Raw genomic sequence first — 20,988 nt, 5'->3', positions numbered from 1 at the left:
GACCGCTGCTGCCGGCAAAACGGATTGTGTTGTTTTGGTTTTTTTGTTGTTGTTTTTTTTCTCTCTAAAGAAAATCAAATGACAAATGTTGTCTGCTTCCTGTGCTGAGGTAGTACGTGTACAAATGTACCAGTAGTGTCAAATACTGTATGTGTCCACAGAGATGACGTTATTTTAAAGATGATTTAGCCATGTATAGAATTATATTACTTGTAACTTTGTTTTGGACAACATTGCCGAGGCAAACGTGGAAATATTTATTGCTCTGAACATATAAAAATCTGTTCATGTTGATGGAAGGATGATGGCTCGCCTCCTGTTATTTTGCGGTTGTTTGTCGTATACTGTCCAGTAGTGCATCCATCCATTTTCCAAACAGCTTATCTTCACGGGGGTCACAGGTGTGCTGGAGCCTAAACCCAGCTGACTTTGGGGCGAGAAGCAGGGTACACCCTGAGCTGGTTGCCCGCCAATTGTGGGGCACAACGGTGCCGTGAAAGAAGTTACATTCTTTTTGTTTACAGTCATCAAACAAATGTAAATAGCAGACAAATAAGTCACCTTCAAATGCTGTTTTTACATGATTTCATTGATTGAGGAAGAAACTATTCAAAGTTACCTGACCCTGTGTGAAAAAGCAATCGCTCCCCTTGTTAAATCATCAATTCATAATAAGGCACATCACAATTTTTGGGTGAATCATCACTGATCACACCCGAGCCTGATTACCTCCGGACCCGTTCGATCAAGAAATCACTTAAACAGAACCTGTCTGACCAAATCAAGTGGGACAATAAAGATATAGAAAAGCTGCAAAGAAATGACACCATCCAAACAAAGTCAAGAACAGTTGCGAAATAAAGTAAGTGGCATCTATCAGTCGAGAAAGGGTTACTAAAGCCATTCAGCCAGCTTGAGGATTCCAGCGAACCATATGGAGAGCCATGATCCTCACATGGAGAAAACATGGAACAGTGGTGAACCTTCCCAGGAGTGGCCGGCCTACAAAGATTAGCCCAAGAGAACAGGAGGCCACGAAGGAACTCAGGACAACTTGGAAAGAACCGCAGGCCTCCCTTGCCTCAGTTAAGGTCAGAGTTCATGACGCAACAATAAGGAAGAGACTGAGCAAAAATGGCATCCATGGCGGCGTTCCAAGCCAAAAACCACTGCTCGTCTGACTTTTGCGACAAAAACATCGAAATGATTCCCGAGGCTTTTGGGAGAATATTATATGGATGAATAAATGTTGAGCCTTTTGGAAGGAGTGTGTCTCGTTGCATCTGGCGTAAATGTATCACAGCATTTCAGAAAAAGAACATCAACGCAACAGTCAACATGGTGGTGGTTGTGTGATGGTGTTGGGCTGCTTGGCTTCTTCAGGACCTGGACAACTTACTGTGATTTATGGAACCATGAATTCGGCTCTTTAACAGAAAATCCCGAAGGAGAATGTTCAGCCATCGGTTTGTGACTTCAAGCTGAAAGCGCACTTGGGTTCTGCAGCAGGATCGCGATCCAAAACACACGAGTCAAGTCAACTTCTGAATGGCTTCAAAAAACAAAATGAAGGTTTTGGAGTGGCCTAGTCAAAGTCCAGACTTGAATCTGATTGAATTCATGCTCGAAAACCCTCCATTTTGGCTGAATTCAAACAATTCTGCAAGGAAGGGTGGGCGAAGCTGAGTATGGCCTAACCAATTCTTAGTTTTAGGGGGCTTTATTTTTTTTCACGCAAGCCCAAGTAACTGAAGAGATTTTTTTCCCGCCCTTTATAAATGAAATCACTATTTTAAAAGAGCATTTTAAGTTCACTTGGGTTATATTTGTCTGATATTTATATTTGTTTGATGATCTTAAACATTAAAGTGAGGGAACTATCTAAAAATATCAGAATTTGAGAAGGCAATACATTTTCACTGTATTGACAAAAAAGAATCATAATAATGATTAGAAGACGTCGAAACTGGGTGGCTGAATGTCAGAGACTGTAATCGATTATTGGCACTTCCGGATTTTGAGAGTTGCATTGTTAGAACTACCACAGGGCTGGGACGAGAATTTGATTTGGATTTGGAAAGGTTGTTCATTCAAACAAAACCAAGTCGTCACGAACAGGATTCGAACCTGTGCGGGGAAACCCCATTGGATTTCGAGTCCAACGCCTTAACCTCTCGGCCACCGTGACTACGTGGCATGATTCGGCGCTGTTTGAGACATTGTATTCAAAAACATTCATTCGTTACTGGGACGCCAATGGCGCAATGGTGGTTGGTTTGTGAGCATTAATGCTATTGGTCCGCTATAAATACTATCGTGGTCACCACGAACTAACTCCAACCAAGCCCCGAGTCACGTCTTCAATAGCATTACGATTGTGGCGGAAACAATCGTGTACTTCCTTTTCAGACTTACATGCAACATTTTAGGGACTCTGTTTGAACACCGCGTTGCAAAAAAAAGAAAAAAATCAATCGGATTTAACTAAATAAAAACGGGTAGCCACTTTTATCATAGCTACCCAGAATGCCTCACGACTAAAGATTTTGATTGGCTACTTAGCTTGAAGCCCCGCCTCTTTGATGGACTGTTCAGTTGTCCTCTGGTACAGTTCCCCGAAGACAAACTTGAACGCTTCATAAGCTAAAATGATCAATTGGAAGGTAAACAATTCCAAACGCGTCATTGACTGCTTGTCTTCTGCTCTCCGTGGTTCCCCCCGCCCCCTTCTGTGAAATCTTTCCCGAAATCTTACACCGTCTGTTGTCGCTCGGGTCATGCTAATGCTAAGTTGCTAAGTTGAACTAATTCATTTGGCCTCATCTAAACTTTTGAACGCACGTGCAGCTGGTCAATGTTTCAATGCTTTTTGCACAACGCGGTTCTCTGAACTAATCTGTTCCATGAGCATGTCAATGTCTCTACATTAAGGCATTTCTGCGAAACGTCCAGTGTCTGTGCCTTCTCAACCAAACGCACAAACAGCATGTAGCTTAATGTTCGACCAGCTATTGGTGAGATCAACTGCGAAACTCGTGTAGCTTTCTTGTCTTCGTGACTTCTACAGTGACAGAAGGAGTCCGATGTCGTAGTGGTTGCGTCTCTCAACTTCGAATCGCAAACTTTGCATTTTGCTATTCTCTTTCCCAATTTGATCAAAAACAATTTTGAACCCAAATGAAGTCGCCTCTGCACTACGCATCCTATCATACTGGCAGATTGTAAAAAAAACCAACCAAAAAAAAAGTACATTTAAAGAAAAAAATATATATATTATATATATAAATATATACTTTTTTTTTTTTTTTTTTTTAAGTATCCCTCTTCAGTGGTCAGGAAACCGTGTCGTCACCACACTTCTCGTCTTCTCTGTCGGCAGGCTTTGGACAACGTACCGGTACTCTTGTACATTTTAGCCCTGAAGACGCTGATCCTATGTTTGGCCTTCGCTGGGGTGAAGATCTACCAGAGTAAAAAGGCCGAGGCTGCGCTCAAGCAGCAGCAGGCCGAGAGGAGGAAGTTGGCCCGGAGGACACAGGAGCTCATCGATAACACGAAGGAAGACTAAGAGGAGCCGACTTGCCAGTTCATGTACCAACTATATGTTAATCAGGGGTACATTCATGTCGATTTTTTGAATAGCGCTGGGGGGGGGGGGGGAACAAAACTGAGACGAGGAAAGAAATCCTCGTGGCTTCTTACTGCTCTGAATGTACTCAATATGAGTAACAGTCCACACGTCACCGTGTGGCTGGCTCGGAACCACAACTGACCTGTACGAGCCAGACGGGTGGAAAATACAAGTAATCCAAGTAGAAATACAAGGGGCTAGTTTAACTGCTGAACTCCATTGTTGGTGTGGCGAATGACTCGGGAGACGCGTTATACCACGGGTGTGCAGAGGAAGTGTTTATATTATCAACATTCGTTTCACCATTCTCCTGAGAATTGGTTCAAGTTTTTTTTTTTTTTTTTTAATGCATGTCTCAATTATTTTGTTAATTGAAATATTTATTTCCAAAAAAAAAACCATTATTGTAAGCAGGATGATCAGTCAGGCTAATCTTTCAGAAACATCCCAGAACGTTGCCTTTACTGACATTGCAAGGGAGGAAAAATTTGACTTCATCGTCAGAATGTGTACCCCGCATCACTACGTTGTAGTCTCACCACCTTTGTCTTGTCCTTTCGTCTGCCAGGGCCGAGCACCACGTCGTGACGTGACCTGACCGTCTGCAACTACTCAACATGTCACCTTGATACGTTTGCGCCCTGTGTCCTACGTGAAATCGCAGAACACACAAAAGTATTTATTGAATTTTGAAATATGTTTTATTTGTAGTTAAATGGATAAAAGATTATTCAACACCCTTTTTCTCCCCGTATTGTACTGTGCTGCATGTTGTCTGTAAAGTGATCCGGTTGACTCAAAATGTGACTCGGTGTTAATACAGACCTCTGACTAGTGATTCAGGAGAACGTTTTAAATCATCAATTCAGATGATTCATGAACTAACCATCCCAGGCATATAAAGCCCAGGTATTGACGAGTTGTTACTCCATGGCTTACATCATAGTTGCTGGGTTTAAATTTGACTTAAAGCAGCCCAAAAAAATAATAAAAATCAAGCCCAATAAAAAAAATTATTCACTTAAACTCAAAATTCTGATGAATCATATTGAATATGCTAAATATATGCTATGCTAGTATACCTGGACCAGTTATTGTCAAGTAATAACATTTGAAGATACAATTGTACAGAAATTAACCTTTTGTCATGTGATGGGGGAAAAAAAAAAACAAAAAAAAATCTAATCAGAAACTGATAACACTCATTGCAAAGGCTAAGCCCTTCCACTTGTTCATTCCCGTTAAAAACACCATTACATGACACCAAAGGGGAAAAAAAATCAATCGTTCCATTACCGCCAAAAAGGGTACCCATAAAAAATACCTCCCCCTTCCCCATTACAATACACTTTAAAATGTTACCCGCTGCAGCAATTGTTTTCTGTTTTGAAGTGGTCGGTGGAGTTCAGTGTTCCCCAGCTTTGGAGGCAAGTTACGTAATTTACATCACAAAGACATCTGACAGCACACCACCAAACAAATGTCACAGAATGTGTACAACAGGTTGCATTCAAGTGACTTTTATTCATTCATACAACAGTGGAACATGAACCGTGAAACATCTTTCAGTGAAAGCCACATCCTGGTGGTGAGAAACTGTTTTGCACTCTTGTGCAAGCAATAAGTGAAACGTGACCGTCTTCACGTTCGGGGTCCGACATCCCACGGCTGCACCGGCTTTAAAACATGCCGGATCAGCCCACATTGACAACGCTTACAAACCAGTGTTCTTGATCAGTCGTAAGCTCGCAGACATGACGGCAGACACGAGGAGAGTCGAGATCGAACAGCGAGCCGATCTCCTGCTTGGAGGCGACTAGATTGGACAAAGGGAGTCATCGGTCCGGGAGGATCTGTACGTTCTTTGGGAGACCAAGGGAACCCAAACGGCAGCGGCAGTCGTTCGTCGTAACTCGAAGTACGCCGCGACCCGTCGGTGGCTTGACGAGGAGAACATCTGTCAGAACCACAAAAGAAAAGCAGATCGAACGGAAATAAAATAAAGGGCTAGCCATATCATTGTCAATGTACGAAGTAGTACGTCCCTCCAGGATTTCGTGGGATTTTTATTTATTTTTTATAAATTGTTGCCATAAAAAGTCTGATTTCGCAGCAGCAATTAAGAAAAAAAAAATGTGATTAATGCTGATTTGTTCATCTGTTATTACCAGAACAAAATATAAACTACATGAATTTCTATTTGGTTAATGACTAATTATTGAACAAAATGGTAAAAAAAAATCAATTTTACCAGTTTGTTTGCAAAACCTATTGTAAGTGAAATTTGAAACACTAGCATACATACATTTTTCCCCATTTATTGTATAATTTAAGGAACTCAGGGAAAGCAATGATGGGTCCGATGCGCAGACATGTTGCAGCGATTGGATGAAACCGCAAGCTCGCGCCTAATTCGCCGGAATCGGTGGCATTTGCATGATTTGTTGCGTCGGCGTCTGCGGTAGGCAACTTTAAATGTACCTGTTGACTCCTCCCCCAGGGGAAACGGAGGCTGGCCGGTCGTGTTTTTGTGGACTTGACATGGCAACATAAGCATCTTGAGGCAGCGCACAAGAGGTGCGGCTGACCTGCGGTGACATCATCACGTAACCGCCGCCTTCCGCCTCACCCCCCATAGTGCATCCGTCACCTCCGGGCCGCCTGCTCATGTCCATGTAGCGGTCGTGCACAGGCGAGGCGAGGCTACGTAGGCTGAGCGGAGACTGAGGTTCTGTTGCGTCGGCTTGTTGGCACGGCGTCTGGACGTCGGGGTTTTTCTTCTGTCTGTACGGGTACACCTCAATAAATTAGAATACGGTCAACAAGTCCTTTTATTTCCGTACTCATACGGTTTATATGGTTTCATTAAACATGGAGGACGATTCCTGCTCATTTTCAGGATGACACATTTTAGCGTTTCATCTGCTGTAAGCTATAATTATTATAAAGACAGTATATATTAAAAATAACAATATTTCACTCGGTGTGTGCATCAGTTTCACTTTTTGAATTGAACTACCCAACTAAATGAAGCTATTGCCACTGTTCTAATTGATTGCGATGTACCTGTATTTGGGTCTGCAGCGTTTGGGGGCCAGGAGCTGATTGTGGTTGGAGGTCGGGGACCGGCCGAAATCCGGGAGCGCCCGCAGTGCGCGCACCGTGTCCCGAACCACTTCGTGAATGTGCTGTGCTGTCAAATCAGAGGAGGAGGAAGCGGGGTCACGCCGGAGCACTGAAGCAGCAAGTGGCCAAACGCCAACACGGCGCATAGCTTGTTACCACCTTGGTCTCTCGCTTCAAACCAGATCTCCCCAGGGCCGATCGGCGCCGTCCGGCCGAGCTCCAGAAAAAAGGAGCCGTCCAAGTGGCCAAAACGACGGATGCCCGGCAAAGGAATCGTAACGGAGGGCAAATCGGGGCACGCGCCCACTGGGATCAGGATGAGCGAGGTCGCGGTGAGGCAGAGGCGGAGCTCACCTGCCAAAGTCTTTGAGCGGCCCAAGCCGAGACCAGCCTTCACTGACACAGGCCAAACCTTGAGCAAAATGTACATGGGACATTTTCATATTTTCACACTTCGATAACAGGCAATCAAGTGTTGCATATTGCTTTTTATCTCGGGCGGCTGTGGTTCAGTGGGTAGAGCAGGTCGTCCAGTGAGCAAAGGGTAACCGGTTCGAATCCCAGCTACAACTGTCTGCATGTCGAAGACGCCGAACCCTAATTTGCCCCCAGTGGGCCTGGCAGCGGCTTGCATGGCAGCAGTCGCCCATTGGTGTATGAACGCGCGTGTGTGTGTGTGTGTGTGTGTGTGTGTGTGTGTGTGGGGGGGGGGTAATTGTCATTTCAGAAGTGTGTTTCAAACCGGTAGCGCTTCACTATTATCCGTACCCCGGAAGTATCTCTCAGTTTCAAAAGGGTTTGCCCGGTCTTGGACTGGACGTTCCGCTGTATAAAAGTGACAACGAGCTTATCCAACCTCTTTGAAGAAGGCCGCGGGTGGCAGCGTGCAATACCCGTCGTCCTCATCATCACACGCTTGATCTTCATCACTGCGCTCCTCCATCATTTTCTTGATGGACAGGTACCACGCTTCTTGATCCCTCTGGTCCTCCGCCACCAGCACCATCGTCTGGTCCTGAGCATAGAGTGCCACCGTGAGGCCTTTCCTGGAACTACCCAGGCAGCCCACTCCAATGCAGCACCTTAGGAAAATCACCCTGGGAGAGAGGAGCTCATTTGACTTTTCAAAAGGCAAAATTGTACCGTTATCATTGCAAATGAACAATAACGAGCGCAGTGATTCTCAAAGTGTGGTACGCTGGATCCCTCTAGTGGTAAGTGAACGAATCACTGCCCAAGTACAGTTCTGTTTATTTAACTTCAGTTCATTACAATTGCATTTCATCTTTAAGAACAAACCGTTCTTAAATTTCTATTTAGGTACAATTTATTTACCTTTTTGTGCAACATTTTTTTTCATAAAAACGGTTTAGTGACTTTTTTTCCCCCATATATCTTGTAGTACTCCACCTTTTAGACTTGGATAATTCCATTATTTATTTATTGGGCATGTGTTTTTCTTTAATAAATATTTTAGGCCTACTATGCTCCCGTATTTTAATGCTGGTCATTATTGTGGTAGCCTACTTGGAGAGTTTTAATTAGTTTTGGGGTGGTCCACGGTGTACAAAGTTGGAGAACTACTGAACGAGCACTGAAGATTTGCTTTGTGTATGAACGGTGGTGCACAAATAAACTTTCCTTGCCTTTAAAAAAAAAAAAAAGTACCAACCCTTGCTTCCTCGGCCCAAACAGCGTAGCTTTTCCAGACGACTTCTCCATTGCTGCAAACTTCTCCTCCGACTTGTACCACTCAAGTCGACTCGGCCCGGTGTGACTTCCTGCTCTGAGGACAAAATATCGTCTGTGACTCCGCTCGAGCTTGCCCAGGTAACCTTGTTTCACCACATCACTGCGCTGCCCAGAGGAGGTCGCGAGGGCACTGAGCAGACGGACGGAAGCGTGACTGCTGCAGAAGAATTCCTCGTACCAATCAAAGGGAGTCACCTGCACCCCAACGTGATGGCCCACCTCACCACCTCTTATCTGGGTCTGACAATCATCGCAAGAGGGTTCTGTCGCCATGAGCGTTTGCTCCGGGCCGGCGGCCCTCCTGTTGTAGCCGTCAACCATCTCCGTCATATCCAGAGTGAACCCTGTACCGTTGCAAGGAGATTATGAATGACGAGCCAGCAAAACAAATGCTGTTCGTGCTAAATCAAATAACCCTCTATATCAGTAGTCCATCTTGCAGGTATACAGTACAGATAAGACTTGTACTTACTGTTTCTGTTTGGTCATGACAATACTGGAGCCATATTTGTGGGGGCATTTTTATGAGCATGCGACACATTAATATGCCAAAAGACTTAATGAAAAATCTGCTCCATCACATAACAAACACTGCCAAACGAACATTGACCCAGGGCTATTTTTTTTAAATATTATTCATTACATAATACAACGCGAAACGATGCTTGACGAAAGTGTCGGTCTGAAATTAAAAGTAGCTGACTAGCTAGCTAATTGGCTAACAAGTGATCTTATTATGCTGATGTTCCCCGAAGCTGTGGAGCTCAAACTCACCTGACTTGAACAGTTACGAACATTACATCTATAAATGTCTTCGTTTGGGTGTCATTTGCGGCTACGTGTAGAGGTCAAAGAAGGACTTTTACAGTGACTTTTTCCACCACCATGTCTGAACTGTGGCCAGGTGTAACAGAGCGCTAATCAGCGGGGGGGTTGTTTTGTTTTGTTTTGTTTTTCTTCTTCTTTTTTTTTTTTTTTTTTTTTTATTTCTTGTAGTTGACGCACTTAAACGCATCCAGGACCAAATGCTGCCCTCTGCAGTTTGTTATTGGCATGGCAAGTTGTTTGTATACAGTACAGGTACAGTACAGTACTGCACAGGTACAGTGACTTTAGTTGTTTCCCAACATTTATTGAGACAAGGCACATTATTTTACATGTGAAAAATGTCAGCGCACGCCACCAAAAAAAAGTGTCACAAGAAGTACATTTGCAGAACTAAGGAATCAATGTCAATGTAGTCCCAAATTGACTTACGAAGTGAGAACTCTGGGCCTGTTTACGTCAGCGTGAAGCTATTACGGTGGTACCTTGACGTACTAGTTCAATACTTTCAGCGACAGATCTCAAATGACTTCTCGTGTATATCAAATCGATTTTCGCTTTTGAAATGAATTGAAACGCCATGAGTCCGTTCCAAGCTACTGCCTGCATTTGTCACATTTTTATGTTTCAGGGACTACGGCTGGAAATTGGCCCTGTGCTAAATCCAGCGCTTTTACGCTTTAATCGTATAACAACTATGCGCGACGTGTTTCATGAAAGTGCGTTGTCCCGTCCTCGTGAACACGCCAAAACGGGCATGTTTTTGGAATATGGAAGGAAGCTGAAGTACTACCGAACCCCCAACCTCCGAACTGTGAGGCGGATGTGCTAAGCACCCGCAATATGTAGACATTTCCAAATGATTGGAATCGCACTAGCCACAACATTGAAAGGAGGGTGTGATTCTAAAAAGGAGGGTGTGATTCTATGAGATTGCGGAGGAGGAAGTTCATGTCCAAATAATTGCAAAAGCAGGCAGAACGAGTCTGCGTTCGCTTCACATCAACAGTTCGCCACCGAGCGGCTTTCCGCGTCCGCGCCCGTGCCGAGATGTCTCTCGTCTTGCGTGCCCTCTCTCAGCTGTTCTGCTGGGCCGCCCTTTGCCACGTCTTACAAGTGGCTGCTGCGGGACTGGTTGCCGTGGTAACGGTCCGGACCGCCGAGCTGTTGCTTCAACACGCTCGGTTGACTCGTAGGCTGTCCTGCTTCAGCAAACCTCATGCAGACTCTTGGCTCATAGGCCACCTGGGTCAGGTAGGTCACGCGCATTCATATAATTGCTGGTCAATCCAATATTTGTCAACTTGCTCTGTCGTCCTTGATTTAGTACTTCTCCAATGGCGCTTATCCTTCCTTGTTTCTGTATCAGATGAAGAGCACAGAGGAAGGTCTCCTCCAGGTGGACGAGTTAGTGCAGACGTACAAACATTCCTGCAGCTGGTTCCTCGGGCCCTTCTATCATCTGGTCAGACTCTTCCACCCGGACTTTGTCAAACCTCTGCTAATGGCGCCAGGTGAACTCATACATATTCACGATATGTATTTATTTATGCGTTTGTTTTCGGTGCGACAATGTCTCTTTCTCCCGCTACGCAGCCAGTATCACGGTGAAAGATGAGCTCATCTATGGTCATCTCCGTCCGTGGCTCGGTGAGTCGAAAGAAATGAAGAAGCAATGACAACATGTTGCAAGCTGAGTCGCTTTTACATTTCAAAACAGCCAGGAAGACGGCTAGTCGTGGAAGACGGTTTATCAGTGAGAGGAACACACGTAACATATATTGAAATCTTGAAGATAGGGTTTTGTTAGTGGACCGTCATAAAGCAAACAACCACATTTTGAGTTTCTCAGTGAATAACGAAGGATACGGTAGGTTTTTAAAAAATTGGGAAAATGTGAATGTAATTATAGTTGTAGTTCCCTCTGAGGGACTAATATGAGCATAATGCGTCCAATTGAAAACAAAGCATGTTTATAAAATGTTACAAATGTAAAAAAATATATATCTAATTAAAAACAAAAAAGTGGCGATTGAAATGCCATCGGTTGCCCTTCAGGAGGATTACAAGCGCAGGTAAATATTTCATAAGATAGGACTTGTGCGCTTACCAGATGAGGCAAACCTCGATTCTCTTGTTTCTCAGGCCAGAGTCTGTTGCTGAGCAACGGGGAGGCGTGGTCCCGCAGGAGGCGTCTTCTGACCCCCGCTTTTCATTTCGACATACTGAGGAACTACATTGCCACATTTAACACTTCGGCGAACGCCATGCATGTGAGACCAAAGGCAATCGCAGTCTGTTGTTGAACTTCGGCCCCTCCCGTCGGGGGTCCCTGAAGCCAGTAAACCCTGTGGGATATTTTCCTTCCACCGCAGGCTTAAAGCGGGTATATTTTTGCGCGTCGAACATGTCGTCACACGCAGGTGTAAGAAAGATGATCAATGAAGTAGCATCCATTTTTCCGAGCGGTAGTAGCGGTATTTGACTGACGGCCGAGGGGGCCGAGGGGGCCGAGGGGGCCGCGGTTTCAGCGCATTCAGCGGACACGCGTCCGAGAGCGCGGAGGACGGCTCGATTTTTCACAATTTGGAATATCCTGGACGCATTTTTGAGTCATGCGAATTTAGCAGGGTTGTCCGCGTTAGAAGACATTTTGTTTTGACTTTCCGCGGACTTTCAGCTGGCATGTAGAAAGTGTGCGCGCCTTCCCCTCCACGTGTCACGCAGGCTAAGTGGCGGCGTCTGGTGGCAGAGGGCAACGCGAGCCTGGAGATGTTCGACCACGTCACTCTGATGACGTTGGACAGTTTGCTGAAATGCGCCTTCAGCTACAGCAGCAACTGTCAGGAGTGAGGATGCGCCCGCCGGCCGTTCTTCTTCCTTTGACCTTTGACCCGACGCATCCCGTCTCGCTGCAGGTCGAGCAGCGAGTACGTGTCAGCCATAGTGGAGCTGAGCAATCAGATAATAGAACGGCGCCAAAACATTTTGCTCCACTGGGACTGGATTTACTGGAAGACGGCGCAGGGAAAACGCTTTAAGAGGGCTTTGAACATCGTGCACGGGTAACACACACGCCTTCGAGCGACTACAAATAATGCTGACTCGTCTATGATCACGTGACAGAATGACTATTGTGACCTTTCCACGTGCAGTTTTACGAGCGAAGTGGTCCAGAGGCGCCGTACCCGCCTCAGACAGACCTCGTCTGATTCCACCTCCGAGCCCGGGAGGAAAAAGGATTTTGTGGACATCATACTGCTGGCCAAGGTCTGGTCTGAGTTCACGAATCGTCCAGTCTGCACTCCATATTGCGTACTGAAACACTGAGGTGGAAGTAATTACGCCCGCTGGAGAGTGAATACATTTGGGTTTGAGATCAAAAGAGCAACGGGAGGTTTCAAAGTCGAATTTTCTCCTTCGTTGTGGCACAGACGATGAACCGGCGCAAAACGTTTGCAGTCGCCACGGCAAGAATAAACAAGAGTCCGGGAGCCCATTCCCGCTAGTATAAATCACGTATAAAAACACAACTCACATCATTTTACTACATTTATCGCACATAAAAAAAAAAAAAAAAAAAGACTGCCTCTTCAAAAAAATAGACATGATTTTTTTTTTTTTTACTGGCAGGAATGGACTTCCATAAAAAAACATTTTCATTTCACATTTCAGGATGACGACGGCCGAGGCTTAACAGACGAGGAGGTGGAAGCTGAGGCCAACACTTTCATGTTTGCCGGTGAGACTGTCGGACCGCCGCGTCGGAGCTTTTACTTGGCGTTTCCCAAGCGTCGCACGGAGACGTCACCGTCGACCTCGCTTCCGCGTTCCTTCGCAGGTCATGACACCACAGCCAGTGCCGTTTGCTGGACGCTTTTTAATTTGGCACGCCACGCGCACTTTCAAGAAAAATGTCGGAGGGAGGCGCTGGAGCTTATGAAGGGCCGCGAAGGACAGCGAATAGAGTGGTGAGGAAATACACGGACACACTGTGTTTGAAAAGTGGCCGCGGTACTGAGTCGCACGCGTTCATCCGCACCGCAGGGAAGATCTGTCCAAGCTTCCTTTCACCACCATGTGCATCAGGGAGGCGCTGAGGCTACACTCGCCGGTCCAGGCCGTGACGAGGACGTACACCCAGGACATGCCGCTGCCGGGGAACCGGACGGTGCCGAAAGGTCAGAGGTCAAAACATTCCTGGGTGTCCGCTTGTCTGAAAGTCATTTTCCCATGAACCTCCTCCCACAGGTGCCATCTGTTTAGTCAGCATTTACGGAACACACCACAACCCTGCGGTGTGGACAAATCCGCACGTAAGAAATCAAAGACACACTTTTCTTGTCACTCTTTCGACTTAAGACTTCTAAGACCTCAGAAGCACTGGCTTACATTTACAAGCTACATGCAGTATATTCTAATATTTCTTCCGTGAAATTGTATCCATTTCTTCCCGACAGTCTGCTCTGTTCATTTCGTAGCGTTTCTCTCGACTCTGCGGATTTCGGACCGTTTAGTCCAATCGGATTTCGGCTTCTACGTGTTGCCGTGTCAATCTCGTGTGCCCGGGGAACTTCACGATGTAATGCGGGGGGCTGTTTCTTTGACCGATCAGAATGCAGATTTGATTTGCCTCGCAGATCGGAATTCTGATCTGAAACATTAATATCAGCATTCTTCAGTCCTCTGATTGGTTGCTCAGAGCAAGCTAAGTTCAGCTCGCAACACATGTCTGTATAGCGATCGGCACACAAAAATACATTTCAAAATGTATTTGATTTTGTTTTCCCAGTTTTTGTCCTGTTGTGAGATCAATGTTGATTCCGAACTGCTCCAGATCACGTACGTGGCACAGCTGTGCGCTGTTATCTTGCGTTTTGTCTCGTATCGATGGCGTCTGAACTTGCGACTCGATCGCTGCGCCGTTGGTAGGAGGTGACTGAAGTCCGGTGCCCGTGCCCGTGCCCGTGCCCGTGCCCGCTCGAAGCCCCAGCCGGGTACCAAACGCTCGGCCCGCCACTGCATTATGCCAATAAATAAATGTCTTGTTTTGACCGAAAGGAGTTCGATCCTCTGCGTTTTGAAGCAGCCAACCAAGAGGGCCGCTCTTCCCACGCTTTTATTCCCTTCTCGTCAGGCCCCAGGTGCGACCTCGCGCGTATCGCGGCTCAATCGCGCGGCAGCGCTTTCGCACTGCTGACCAGACGCGTGTGTTTTTGCCTCCACAGAAACTGCATCGGTCAGAAATTTGCGCTGGCAGAGCTCCGGGTCGTCGTGTCACTGACGCTGCTCCGGTTCCGCTTGACTCCGGGGCTGAACCCCAAACTGGGCTCCGCGGAGGTCCGCCGTCTGCCCCAGCTCGTGCTGAGGGCGGAGGGCGGCCTGTGGCTGCGGCTGGAGCCCCTGACGCCGACGCCCGATGCCAAGGCGGCGTGGGACGCATGAGACGCTTTTGTTGCACTCTCGACCCAAATTGTTATACATATAGGTAAATACGAGCAATAATCCTAATCCTAATCATACGAATAGGTAGGCTGATTGAAGACTAAATTGCCCGTAGGTGTGAATGTGAGTGCGACTGGTTGTTTGTTTCTATGTGCCCTGCGACTGGCTGGTTACACCCCGAACCGGTCGCCCCAACGTAGCTGGGATGGGCTGCAGCGACGGAAAACGGAATGGATCATGCAAATGCGGCCCTCGAAAGAAATAAAAGCCCGCTGCAAAATGATCGCTTTCTCTGATTTTGTCATTTACAGGCTTGAAGAAAATTGACAGTTGCATTTTATTCCATAAACTAATGAAAGCATAACTCGCAAACTCCAAATACAACGACAACTTGTTGGAGAGATGCTCGTCCGCTTCCAAAATCCCCACCAAACGCGTTCTTTGAGAAATGGGTGTCCAAGTGGTGGCCCTTGACGCGAATCAGTACCCGGGAAGTAGCTCTCCGTTTCAAAAAAAGCTCGGGCACCGCTGTCGTGAGCCCGAGTGTACTTTCCCCTCAATCTCAGTGTTGGGGATGGAACAAGATGATGTCCTTTCATTTCCAAATGGAACAATTGTAATCCATCCCATTACCGGGAGAAAATGGGTAGTCAAATTACGGTCGCTTTTGGAAATTTCCGTCATTGTAATTTTTGTGAAATTTGAAAAAAAAAAAAAATAATTATAATTATATATATATATATATATATATAGAGAGAGAGAGAGATTTATTTCTTTTCTTTTTTTCTTTTCTTTTTCATATCACATCCTCCTTCTGAGGCTGGTGGTTGGAATTGGCTCTCTCTGGTCACGTGCTCTCAAACATGACAAATAATAACCAAATATAACCTTGTCTATTTTCATCTATGATTTTGAAAAGGTTAGACTCAAAGGTACACGTTTAAACACCAAAAAGAACATTCGGCTTTTGGACAATTTCAATTGTTCTGGGCGGAACCTTCACTTATCCGATCGCCGTAGGAAGCGATATTGTCTGAATTGTGCACATTTGTCATTAGGTCAGCATGATATCATGTTTCTCAGGTTCTGTACGCATAATGCAGCAAGCACATTTCCCGTTATTTATTTCCATTTCACGATGTTTCGCTATCAGTTCATGTCAAATGAAGGTAATCCATTTTTTTTTCCCGAGGACTCATCCAAGGGCCCCGTTGCCTTCGCTCAAAATGAAGAAAAGGGATCCAAATGTTACACTCGGGTTACATTTTCAACAGGGTCGCTTGTAAGTGGAAGCAACTACATTACCCACGATGCACCTCGAAACGCAGAGAACAGCCGAAAACGAACAACATCGCGCATGCTAAGGTTATTATCATGTGTTCGTTATTGCGGGAGGTCCACCGGTTTGGGATTGTGCCGATTTCTTTCCTTTTTCCTTTTTCCTTTTTCTTTGACTTTGACTTTGACGCGACGCGTTTCCGGTACATTTGGGCGGAGCATTTGAGTGCCTGCACCCAGAGTGGGAAAAGTCAGCTCCGCGTTCCTGTTTCCGGAAACAAATGACCGCGCATAGTTACGAGAGCGTCCATTGCTGACAAGGTGAGCGTCCAAAACATTGTTCCCCGCGGTGGGAAGCGTCGCTTTTACAGCGTTGCTGCTGCCGGCGTGTTCGCAGCGTTGTGATGGCCGAGCTGGTGAGAAAGATGACGCCGGCGTGCCTGCTGGTGATCCTCGTCCTCCTGGCCGCTTGTTGCACAGGTACAGTCCAGTTTTATTTTTGACACGTTCAAGCGGAAGGCAACATGTTGAGCGGAGCTCGTTGTTTGCCACACGGTGGCAACTAAACTCGCTCTGATGATGTTGTTTTTGACTGTACAAAAAAAAAAGAAAGAAAAGAAAGTCAACTTTAAGTTGAGTGTATTCTGATTAAGAACGACAGAGCATCGCACCTGGCAAGGCAGCGCGGTGGTGAGCGCAAGTGGTGAGCACGTCTGCCTCGCAGTTCCGAGGTTCGGGATTCGAATCTCAGCTGCGGCCTTCCTGTGTGGAGTTTGCACGTGGTCCCTGTACGGTGTCGCGCTTAAGGAGTAGGAACCGAGCGAACGTTCCCGGCGGAAGAGCGCCGTCCTTGGAAAAATGTCTTGTGTCGTCGAGACCCGCAGAGGTCGGTCACGGTCTTTGCCGTTCTTTTCAGGCTCCAAAGTTTACAAGAAGGCGGGCGATGGCGTCGTCCTCAGGCCCGGCGGCGGACCCGTCGACACCGGCCCCCTCACGAGCATCTTGTGGAAGCACGGGCCCCACATCGCCGTCGAGTGGGACGGGGACGGGGTCGACGTGTATCGGCAGTTCAAGGGTACGCGATCCGATTAAGAGGCGCCCGAGGGTCATCGGGGATGCTGAATGCTTCTTTGCAATTCGAGGTCGCGCGACGCTCAACAACGTGAGCGGGGAGCTGACCGTCGCCGGGTTGACTCCAAGCGACAGTGGCACGTACACGCCCGAGATCAACTTCGTCTCCGCCGCGCCGACTCATCTTGCCGTTATCTGTAAGTGGATCGACGCAATCAGCGCCAGGGTACTTCTGGGTGGCGCTGACTTGAACTGAAAACGATGACGAAAACTTGTAAACTTAAATAGAATGTAAAGAATCGAACAACTTGTGTGTCACGATACGTCGATTGCGGCTCTTTCTGGCGTGCGTGACTTGGCCACCGGGTGGCAGTATAATACAGTCATGCAAACGCAATCAAAGAAGAGGTTCACAACTACGGGTGCCTTATTAGGATTCCCACATAGTTTCCAGGCAGGACACGCCCTGCTCCGGGACACGCACCGCCGCACTATGATTGGCTGTTGTATCCGTGTAGAACACGCCCTACTGCGTCCAGACGGGAAAAGAAGTGTGTGACTTAAGTGTGGCGGCGTTAACATGTTTCCCACTAACCCTTAAACCGCCTTAAACCGCCTTAAACCCCAGCCCTAGCCCTAGCCCTATACCTAACCATAACAAACCTCTTTGCTTTTCCATGTTTGGGACGGTCATCTCGTTCCATCTGCGTCGCCTGGCCCTTCGCGCCACGCGGGAGCCAATCATGTTGCAGCGGGGCGTGTCCTGCCGAGAAACTTTGTGGGAATCATAATAACATGGGTAGTTCAATTCAAAAAGGGAAATTCATATTCTAGCGATGCACTACACACTCGGAGTGAAATATTACTTGATTTTTTTTTTTATATGCATCATTTTTATGTTTATAGCGTGCAGCAAACGAAAACCCTAAATTCACATGGAAATTCTCGAGATTTCTTTGCAAAGGATAAAGAATATATGCCTGTGAATCTCGTGATATTGTCCATCTGCATTGTGTTCAAATATGTATTGTTTAAAGTATTATCATAGCACCACTCTGTAGATGCTACTCGTTAGCCTGCCTATGGCGTTTCCCCTTGTGTGTGAGCTTTAAACTTGCAGGCATCAAGGCAAAGCTATGTGGTTGTTTGAAATGCTCAACGTGCAATTCTCTTTGCCGTGTTTAGTTTGACAGTCAACTTCAAGCGGGAGTGGCATTGAAGCCCCTTTTTTTCGTTTATGTTCAAAAAGAATTGCTCACTATTTGGCAAAGTGCCGCTTGTGTCGTCAAGTGAGTCGCGTTCGCTGCCACCGTACGGGCCTCGTATCTCGAGGCGCAACTGTAATCAGGCCGTCCCTCGACAATCTTTGTAAGAATTTCCTCCACGTCTATTTATGAATCAGTGTACCGCACATGGCGTCTTCTTTTCAACTGATACTTCACGCGTTCAAACTACGGCGGTAGACAAAAAGGCTACAATCATCTTTCAAGCCATTGACCCTGTTTTCGCAATCGCTCCGCCTCGGCCAAATTGACGTAACGGTTTGAAATGAGAGTTTTTGCCGACCGGGCGTACGTGTGTCGTCGGAACGGTCTGTAAATAATGCGCGCGCCTCCTGTTCTTTGCGATTGAGAAAATCGAAGCACAGGCGGGAGAAGATGAAACAACCGAGCGAGGCGTCGTCATCACGCGTTCTGTTTCTTCATCAAGTGTCCGTCCCCGAGCCCAGTGTGGTAACGTCCTGCGATGCCGGGAGGACGGTTTGTACGTTGACGTGCGCCGGCAACACCACGGGGGCCGAACCCGTCACATACACCTGGATGCTCGGCCATTCCTTGGAGCCCAACTCGTCCGTGGAGCGCGTCATTCAAAAGGTCTTCAACTTTTTACACCAAGTTAAAAAAACAAAACAAAAAATTCAAATACACTTGTTTCGTGTACCACTAGAGGGAGAATCATTGGTCAATTGCTTAAAAGGTGTCAATGAAAAAGTCAACAAATGTGCTAACGGGCTGTTGGTTCTTTCGCTCACCGCTCAGGACGCTTCAAGCGCGGCCGAGATTAAGTGCGAGCTACAGAATCCAGTCAGCATGAAGGCCAGCCCGTCTGCTCAAAACCCGTTCCTCGCGGGTAAGCTGTCGCGATATAATGTTCGGTTAATTGTCTTCTTCTACAAAAAAAACAGTGTTTGCTCCAACAGCGAGTTCAGGGACTCTGAAGGTCAACGCGGGCCTGACCGTCTTCATCTGTCTCCTGACTGCAATGGTGCTGCTGGTGCTCATTCACAAATGCAGAACAGGTAGGACGAGGAGAATTTCTGGAAAAAAGTCGCTGAAATATTTAAGGGTTCGCACCGCCGTCATTTCATCAGGTGGTCTTTGCGTTAAATGAGCATCGCAAGATTAGCCCCGTTTTGAATTTTTGGGGGGGTAAGGTGTTCATACCAAATAAAAATAAAAATAAATCTCTCTCCCACTTAGCTTTGTCCGCTGTCACTCATCAACTTTGGTGCACTTCACAGTTAATAAAGGTTTCATGGCAACAGATTGACTCCAGTTCATATTCTATTTCAATTATGTCATACTGGGGAAAAATCCACATTTTGCTTTCTGTGATTTTAACATCTGTTAATGTCACACAGGGATGTGGTTCTTCCAGAAAGGTAAGCATGAAGTTCAAACTGAACTTTTTTTTTTATTTTTTTTTTTTTTACAATTTTTATAACTTGAAAAAAAAAAATCTCTCTCTATCCCTAGCGTCCATGCCGTGGGAAGCAGGTCAGTAGAAAGCGGAACTCTTTTCGACATTCTGATATTGTCGGCCAGTCTCAGATGGCCAAACCGCACTTTGTTGAGATTCCTTTTCCATTCGAAAATGCCTTAGAATAGCATTCAATGTAAATTGGCACTACTGAAATACAATTGAATTCAAGTGCTTTAATGAATATCTGAGTTTGATTCCCCCCCCCCCCCCCTCCCCCCTTCACAACCACAGACTTCTGGAGGAAGCAGGAGAGGCAACGTAAGTGTCACTCATTGTATTGATTACTATATTTCAAGCTATTAAAAGACTTTTCGGAAAACCCACAGTTGAAGGTCAAGGTGCTCACGAGTCGAACGGCACTCCGGCTCGCCAAGAGAAGGCACAAGCGGAAGGTACGCCCGGAAATGTCTCCACTTAACAAGATCCGTCACAGCTTGATTCTTTACCGTTTTGCTTTGCAGAGGAAACACCAATGACGTAGAAGGCCCGAAACCCCAGATTGGTCTCTTAACAGTTGCACACGCTTTTCTACAGACGTTTGTTCGGATCGTTTGGATCCGAGCAAAGCCAAAAAGGGAAATCGGGCATGGTGCAGAATTGAAACGTGAACCCCGGACAATACCAGGAAATACTCCAGCGTGTGCGCTATTGTGCTGGCCAACGTGCCGGACGGGGTCAGCACCAGGGTCGTGGGCGACAATTGCATCATTGTGCAGTTCTGATCCACTTTTCGTCATCTGACATCTTTTCAACACTAACGTTTTTATCTTTGCAACACTAACGTTTTTAACTCATCTTGGTCTGTTTTTGTTGTTTACATATTCACTCCTTGTTCATTGGCTACATGGAGTTTTTCCTAGTGCTGTTTCAGGTTTTATTGTGTGCTTTTAAAGTAACACCACAATAGTTTTTGGAGACTGTCTTGCACATATTTCATGTTTGTTTTGTTTACCTTGTAGCGTTTTTATTTCTTAAGTTAGTGCTCTATAGATAAAATTGAGTAGAGTGTATTTTAAACTATAAAATAAAATCTTGAAGCATGGGGTGTCGATTTCAAGTTGAACCACTTGAGGGCAGCCAGTCAACAGTCTTGCACA

General features: G+C 46.2%; 4 protein-coding genes and 1 non-coding gene across 10 annotated transcripts; 3 read left to right on the top strand and 2 right to left on the bottom strand.

Annotated features, from left to right (window-relative positions):
- Positions 1-2,106: 2,106 nt before the first annotated feature.
- trnas-cga (transfer RNA serine (anticodon CGA)) lies at positions 2,107-2,188 on the bottom strand. The gene has a single exon. It is a non-coding gene; the product is annotated as a tRNA-Ser (tRNA).
- Positions 2,189-2,574: 386 nt separating this feature from the next.
- LOC133397567 (small integral membrane protein 11-like) lies at positions 2,575-4,368 on the top strand. 2 transcript variants are annotated; one of them, XM_061668723.1, is made up of 3 exons: positions 2,575-2,663; positions 3,380-3,591; positions 4,200-4,368. In XM_061668723.1, the coding sequence occupies exons 1-2, from the start codon at positions 2,649-2,651 to the stop codon at positions 3,566-3,568; spliced, it is 204 nt and encodes a 67-aa protein (XP_061524707.1). In that variant the 5' UTR covers positions 2,575-2,648; the 3' UTR covers positions 3,569-3,591; positions 4,200-4,368. The 2 variants fall into 2 exon arrangements, with proteins under 2 accessions (XP_061524707.1, XP_061524623.1); XM_061668639.1 differs by having other exon boundaries at positions 3,380-3,615.
- Positions 4,369-5,135: 767 nt separating this feature from the next.
- On the bottom strand, positions 5,136-9,427 carry LOC133397434 (insulin receptor substrate 2-B-like). Of its 3 annotated transcripts, none has more exons than XM_061668360.1 (7): positions 9,284-9,427; positions 8,430-8,853; positions 7,614-7,854; positions 6,917-7,169; positions 6,698-6,824; positions 6,113-6,415; positions 5,136-5,588 (listed from the first exon to the last, which is right to left on the bottom strand). In XM_061668360.1, exons 2-7 carry the CDS (start codon positions 8,837-8,839, stop codon positions 5,366-5,368), a joined length of 1,557 nt encoding a protein of 518 aa, XP_061524344.1. In that variant the 5' UTR covers positions 8,840-8,853; positions 9,284-9,427; the 3' UTR covers positions 5,136-5,365. The 3 variants fall into 3 exon arrangements, with proteins under 3 accessions (XP_061524344.1, XP_061524429.1, XP_061524504.1); XM_061668445.1 differs by having other exon boundaries at positions 5,377-5,588; positions 6,261-6,415; XM_061668520.1 differs by having other exon boundaries at positions 5,377-5,588; positions 6,282-6,415.
- An 883-nt stretch (positions 9,428-10,310) lies between these two features.
- LOC133397296 (cytochrome P450 4F3) lies at positions 10,311-15,073 on the top strand. 3 transcript variants are annotated; one of them, XM_061668232.1, is made up of 13 exons: positions 10,311-10,588; positions 10,704-10,848; positions 10,931-10,984; positions 11,480-11,607; positions 12,062-12,183; positions 12,253-12,399; positions 12,490-12,604; positions 13,010-13,076; positions 13,176-13,305; positions 13,424-13,515; positions 13,586-13,650; positions 14,396-14,478; positions 14,563-15,073. In XM_061668232.1, the coding sequence occupies exons 1-13, from the start codon at positions 10,385-10,387 to the stop codon at positions 14,777-14,779; spliced, it is 1,569 nt and encodes a 522-aa protein (XP_061524216.1). In that variant the 5' UTR covers positions 10,311-10,384; the 3' UTR covers positions 14,780-15,073. The 3 variants fall into 3 exon arrangements, with proteins under 3 accessions (XP_061524216.1, XP_061524038.1, XP_061524127.1); XM_061668054.1 differs by having other exon boundaries at positions 13,382-13,515; positions 14,563-15,072; XM_061668143.1 differs by lacking the exon at positions 14,396-14,478 and having other exon boundaries at positions 13,382-13,515; positions 14,563-15,072.
- A 637-nt stretch (positions 15,074-15,710) lies between these two features.
- Positions 15,711-20,934, top strand: LOC133412438 (uncharacterized). The gene is made up of 12 exons (XM_061695640.1): positions 15,711-16,378; positions 16,455-16,537; positions 16,974-17,132; positions 17,200-17,325; positions 18,839-19,002; positions 19,168-19,258; positions 19,329-19,427; positions 19,770-19,790; positions 19,885-19,905; positions 20,123-20,149; positions 20,218-20,283; positions 20,353-20,934. The coding sequence occupies exons 2-12, from the start codon at positions 16,462-16,464 to the stop codon at positions 20,370-20,372; spliced, it is 870 nt and encodes a 289-aa protein (XP_061551624.1). The 5' UTR covers positions 15,711-16,378; positions 16,455-16,461; the 3' UTR covers positions 20,373-20,934.
- The last annotated feature ends 54 nt before the right edge of the window (positions 20,935-20,988 follow it).

Source organism: Phycodurus eques, chromosome 1, assembly GCF_024500275.1.
Source record: "Phycodurus eques isolate BA_2022a chromosome 1, UOR_Pequ_1.1, whole genome shotgun sequence".
Lineage (NCBI taxonomy): Eukaryota > Metazoa > Chordata > Actinopteri > Syngnathiformes > Syngnathidae > Phycodurus > Phycodurus eques.
This window is presented reverse-complemented; position numbering and strand designations above follow the sequence as displayed.

What these genes read in the sequence shown, in the direction of transcription:
- LOC133397434 (XM_061668360.1), bottom strand. Translation starts at nt 8,839, where the DNA reads ATGACGGAGATGGTTGACGGCTACAACAGGAGGGCCGCCGGCCCGGAG. An exon ending in TTTGGGCCGAGGAAGCAAGG is followed by an intron (nt 7,855 to 8,429) that starts GTTGGTACTTTT and finishes CCTCTCTCCCAG; the next exon opens with GGTGATTTTCCTAAGGTGCT. An exon ending in CCTGGGGGAGGAGTCAACAG is followed by an intron (nt 5,589 to 6,112) that starts GTACATTTAAAG and finishes TGGTTCTGACAG; the next exon opens with ATGTTCTCCTCGTCAAGCCA.
- LOC133397296 (XM_061668054.1), top strand. Translation starts at nt 10,385, where the DNA reads ATGTCTCTCGTCTTGCGTGCCCTCTCTCAGCTGTTCTGCTGGGCCGCC. An exon ending in TACAGCAGCAACTGTCAGGA is followed by an intron (nt 12,184 to 12,252) that starts GTGAGGATGCGC and finishes GTCTCGCTGCAG; the next exon opens with GTCGAGCAGCGAGTACGTGT. An exon ending in GCTTTGAACATCGTGCACGG is followed by an intron (nt 12,400 to 12,489) that starts GTAACACACACG and finishes TTCCACGTGCAG; the next exon opens with TTTTACGAGCGAAGTGGTCC.
- LOC133412438 (XM_061695640.1), top strand. Translation starts at nt 16,462, where the DNA reads ATGGCCGAGCTGGTGAGAAAGATGACGCCGGCGTGCCTGCTGGTGATC. An exon ending in TGGAGCGCGTCATTCAAAAG is followed by an intron (nt 19,003 to 19,167) that starts GTCTTCAACTTT and finishes CTCACCGCTCAG; the next exon opens with GACGCTTCAAGCGCGGCCGA. An exon ending in GATGTGGTTCTTCCAGAAAG is followed by an intron (nt 19,791 to 19,884) that starts GTAAGCATGAAG and finishes CTCTATCCCTAG; the next exon opens with CGTCCATGCCGTGGGAAGCA.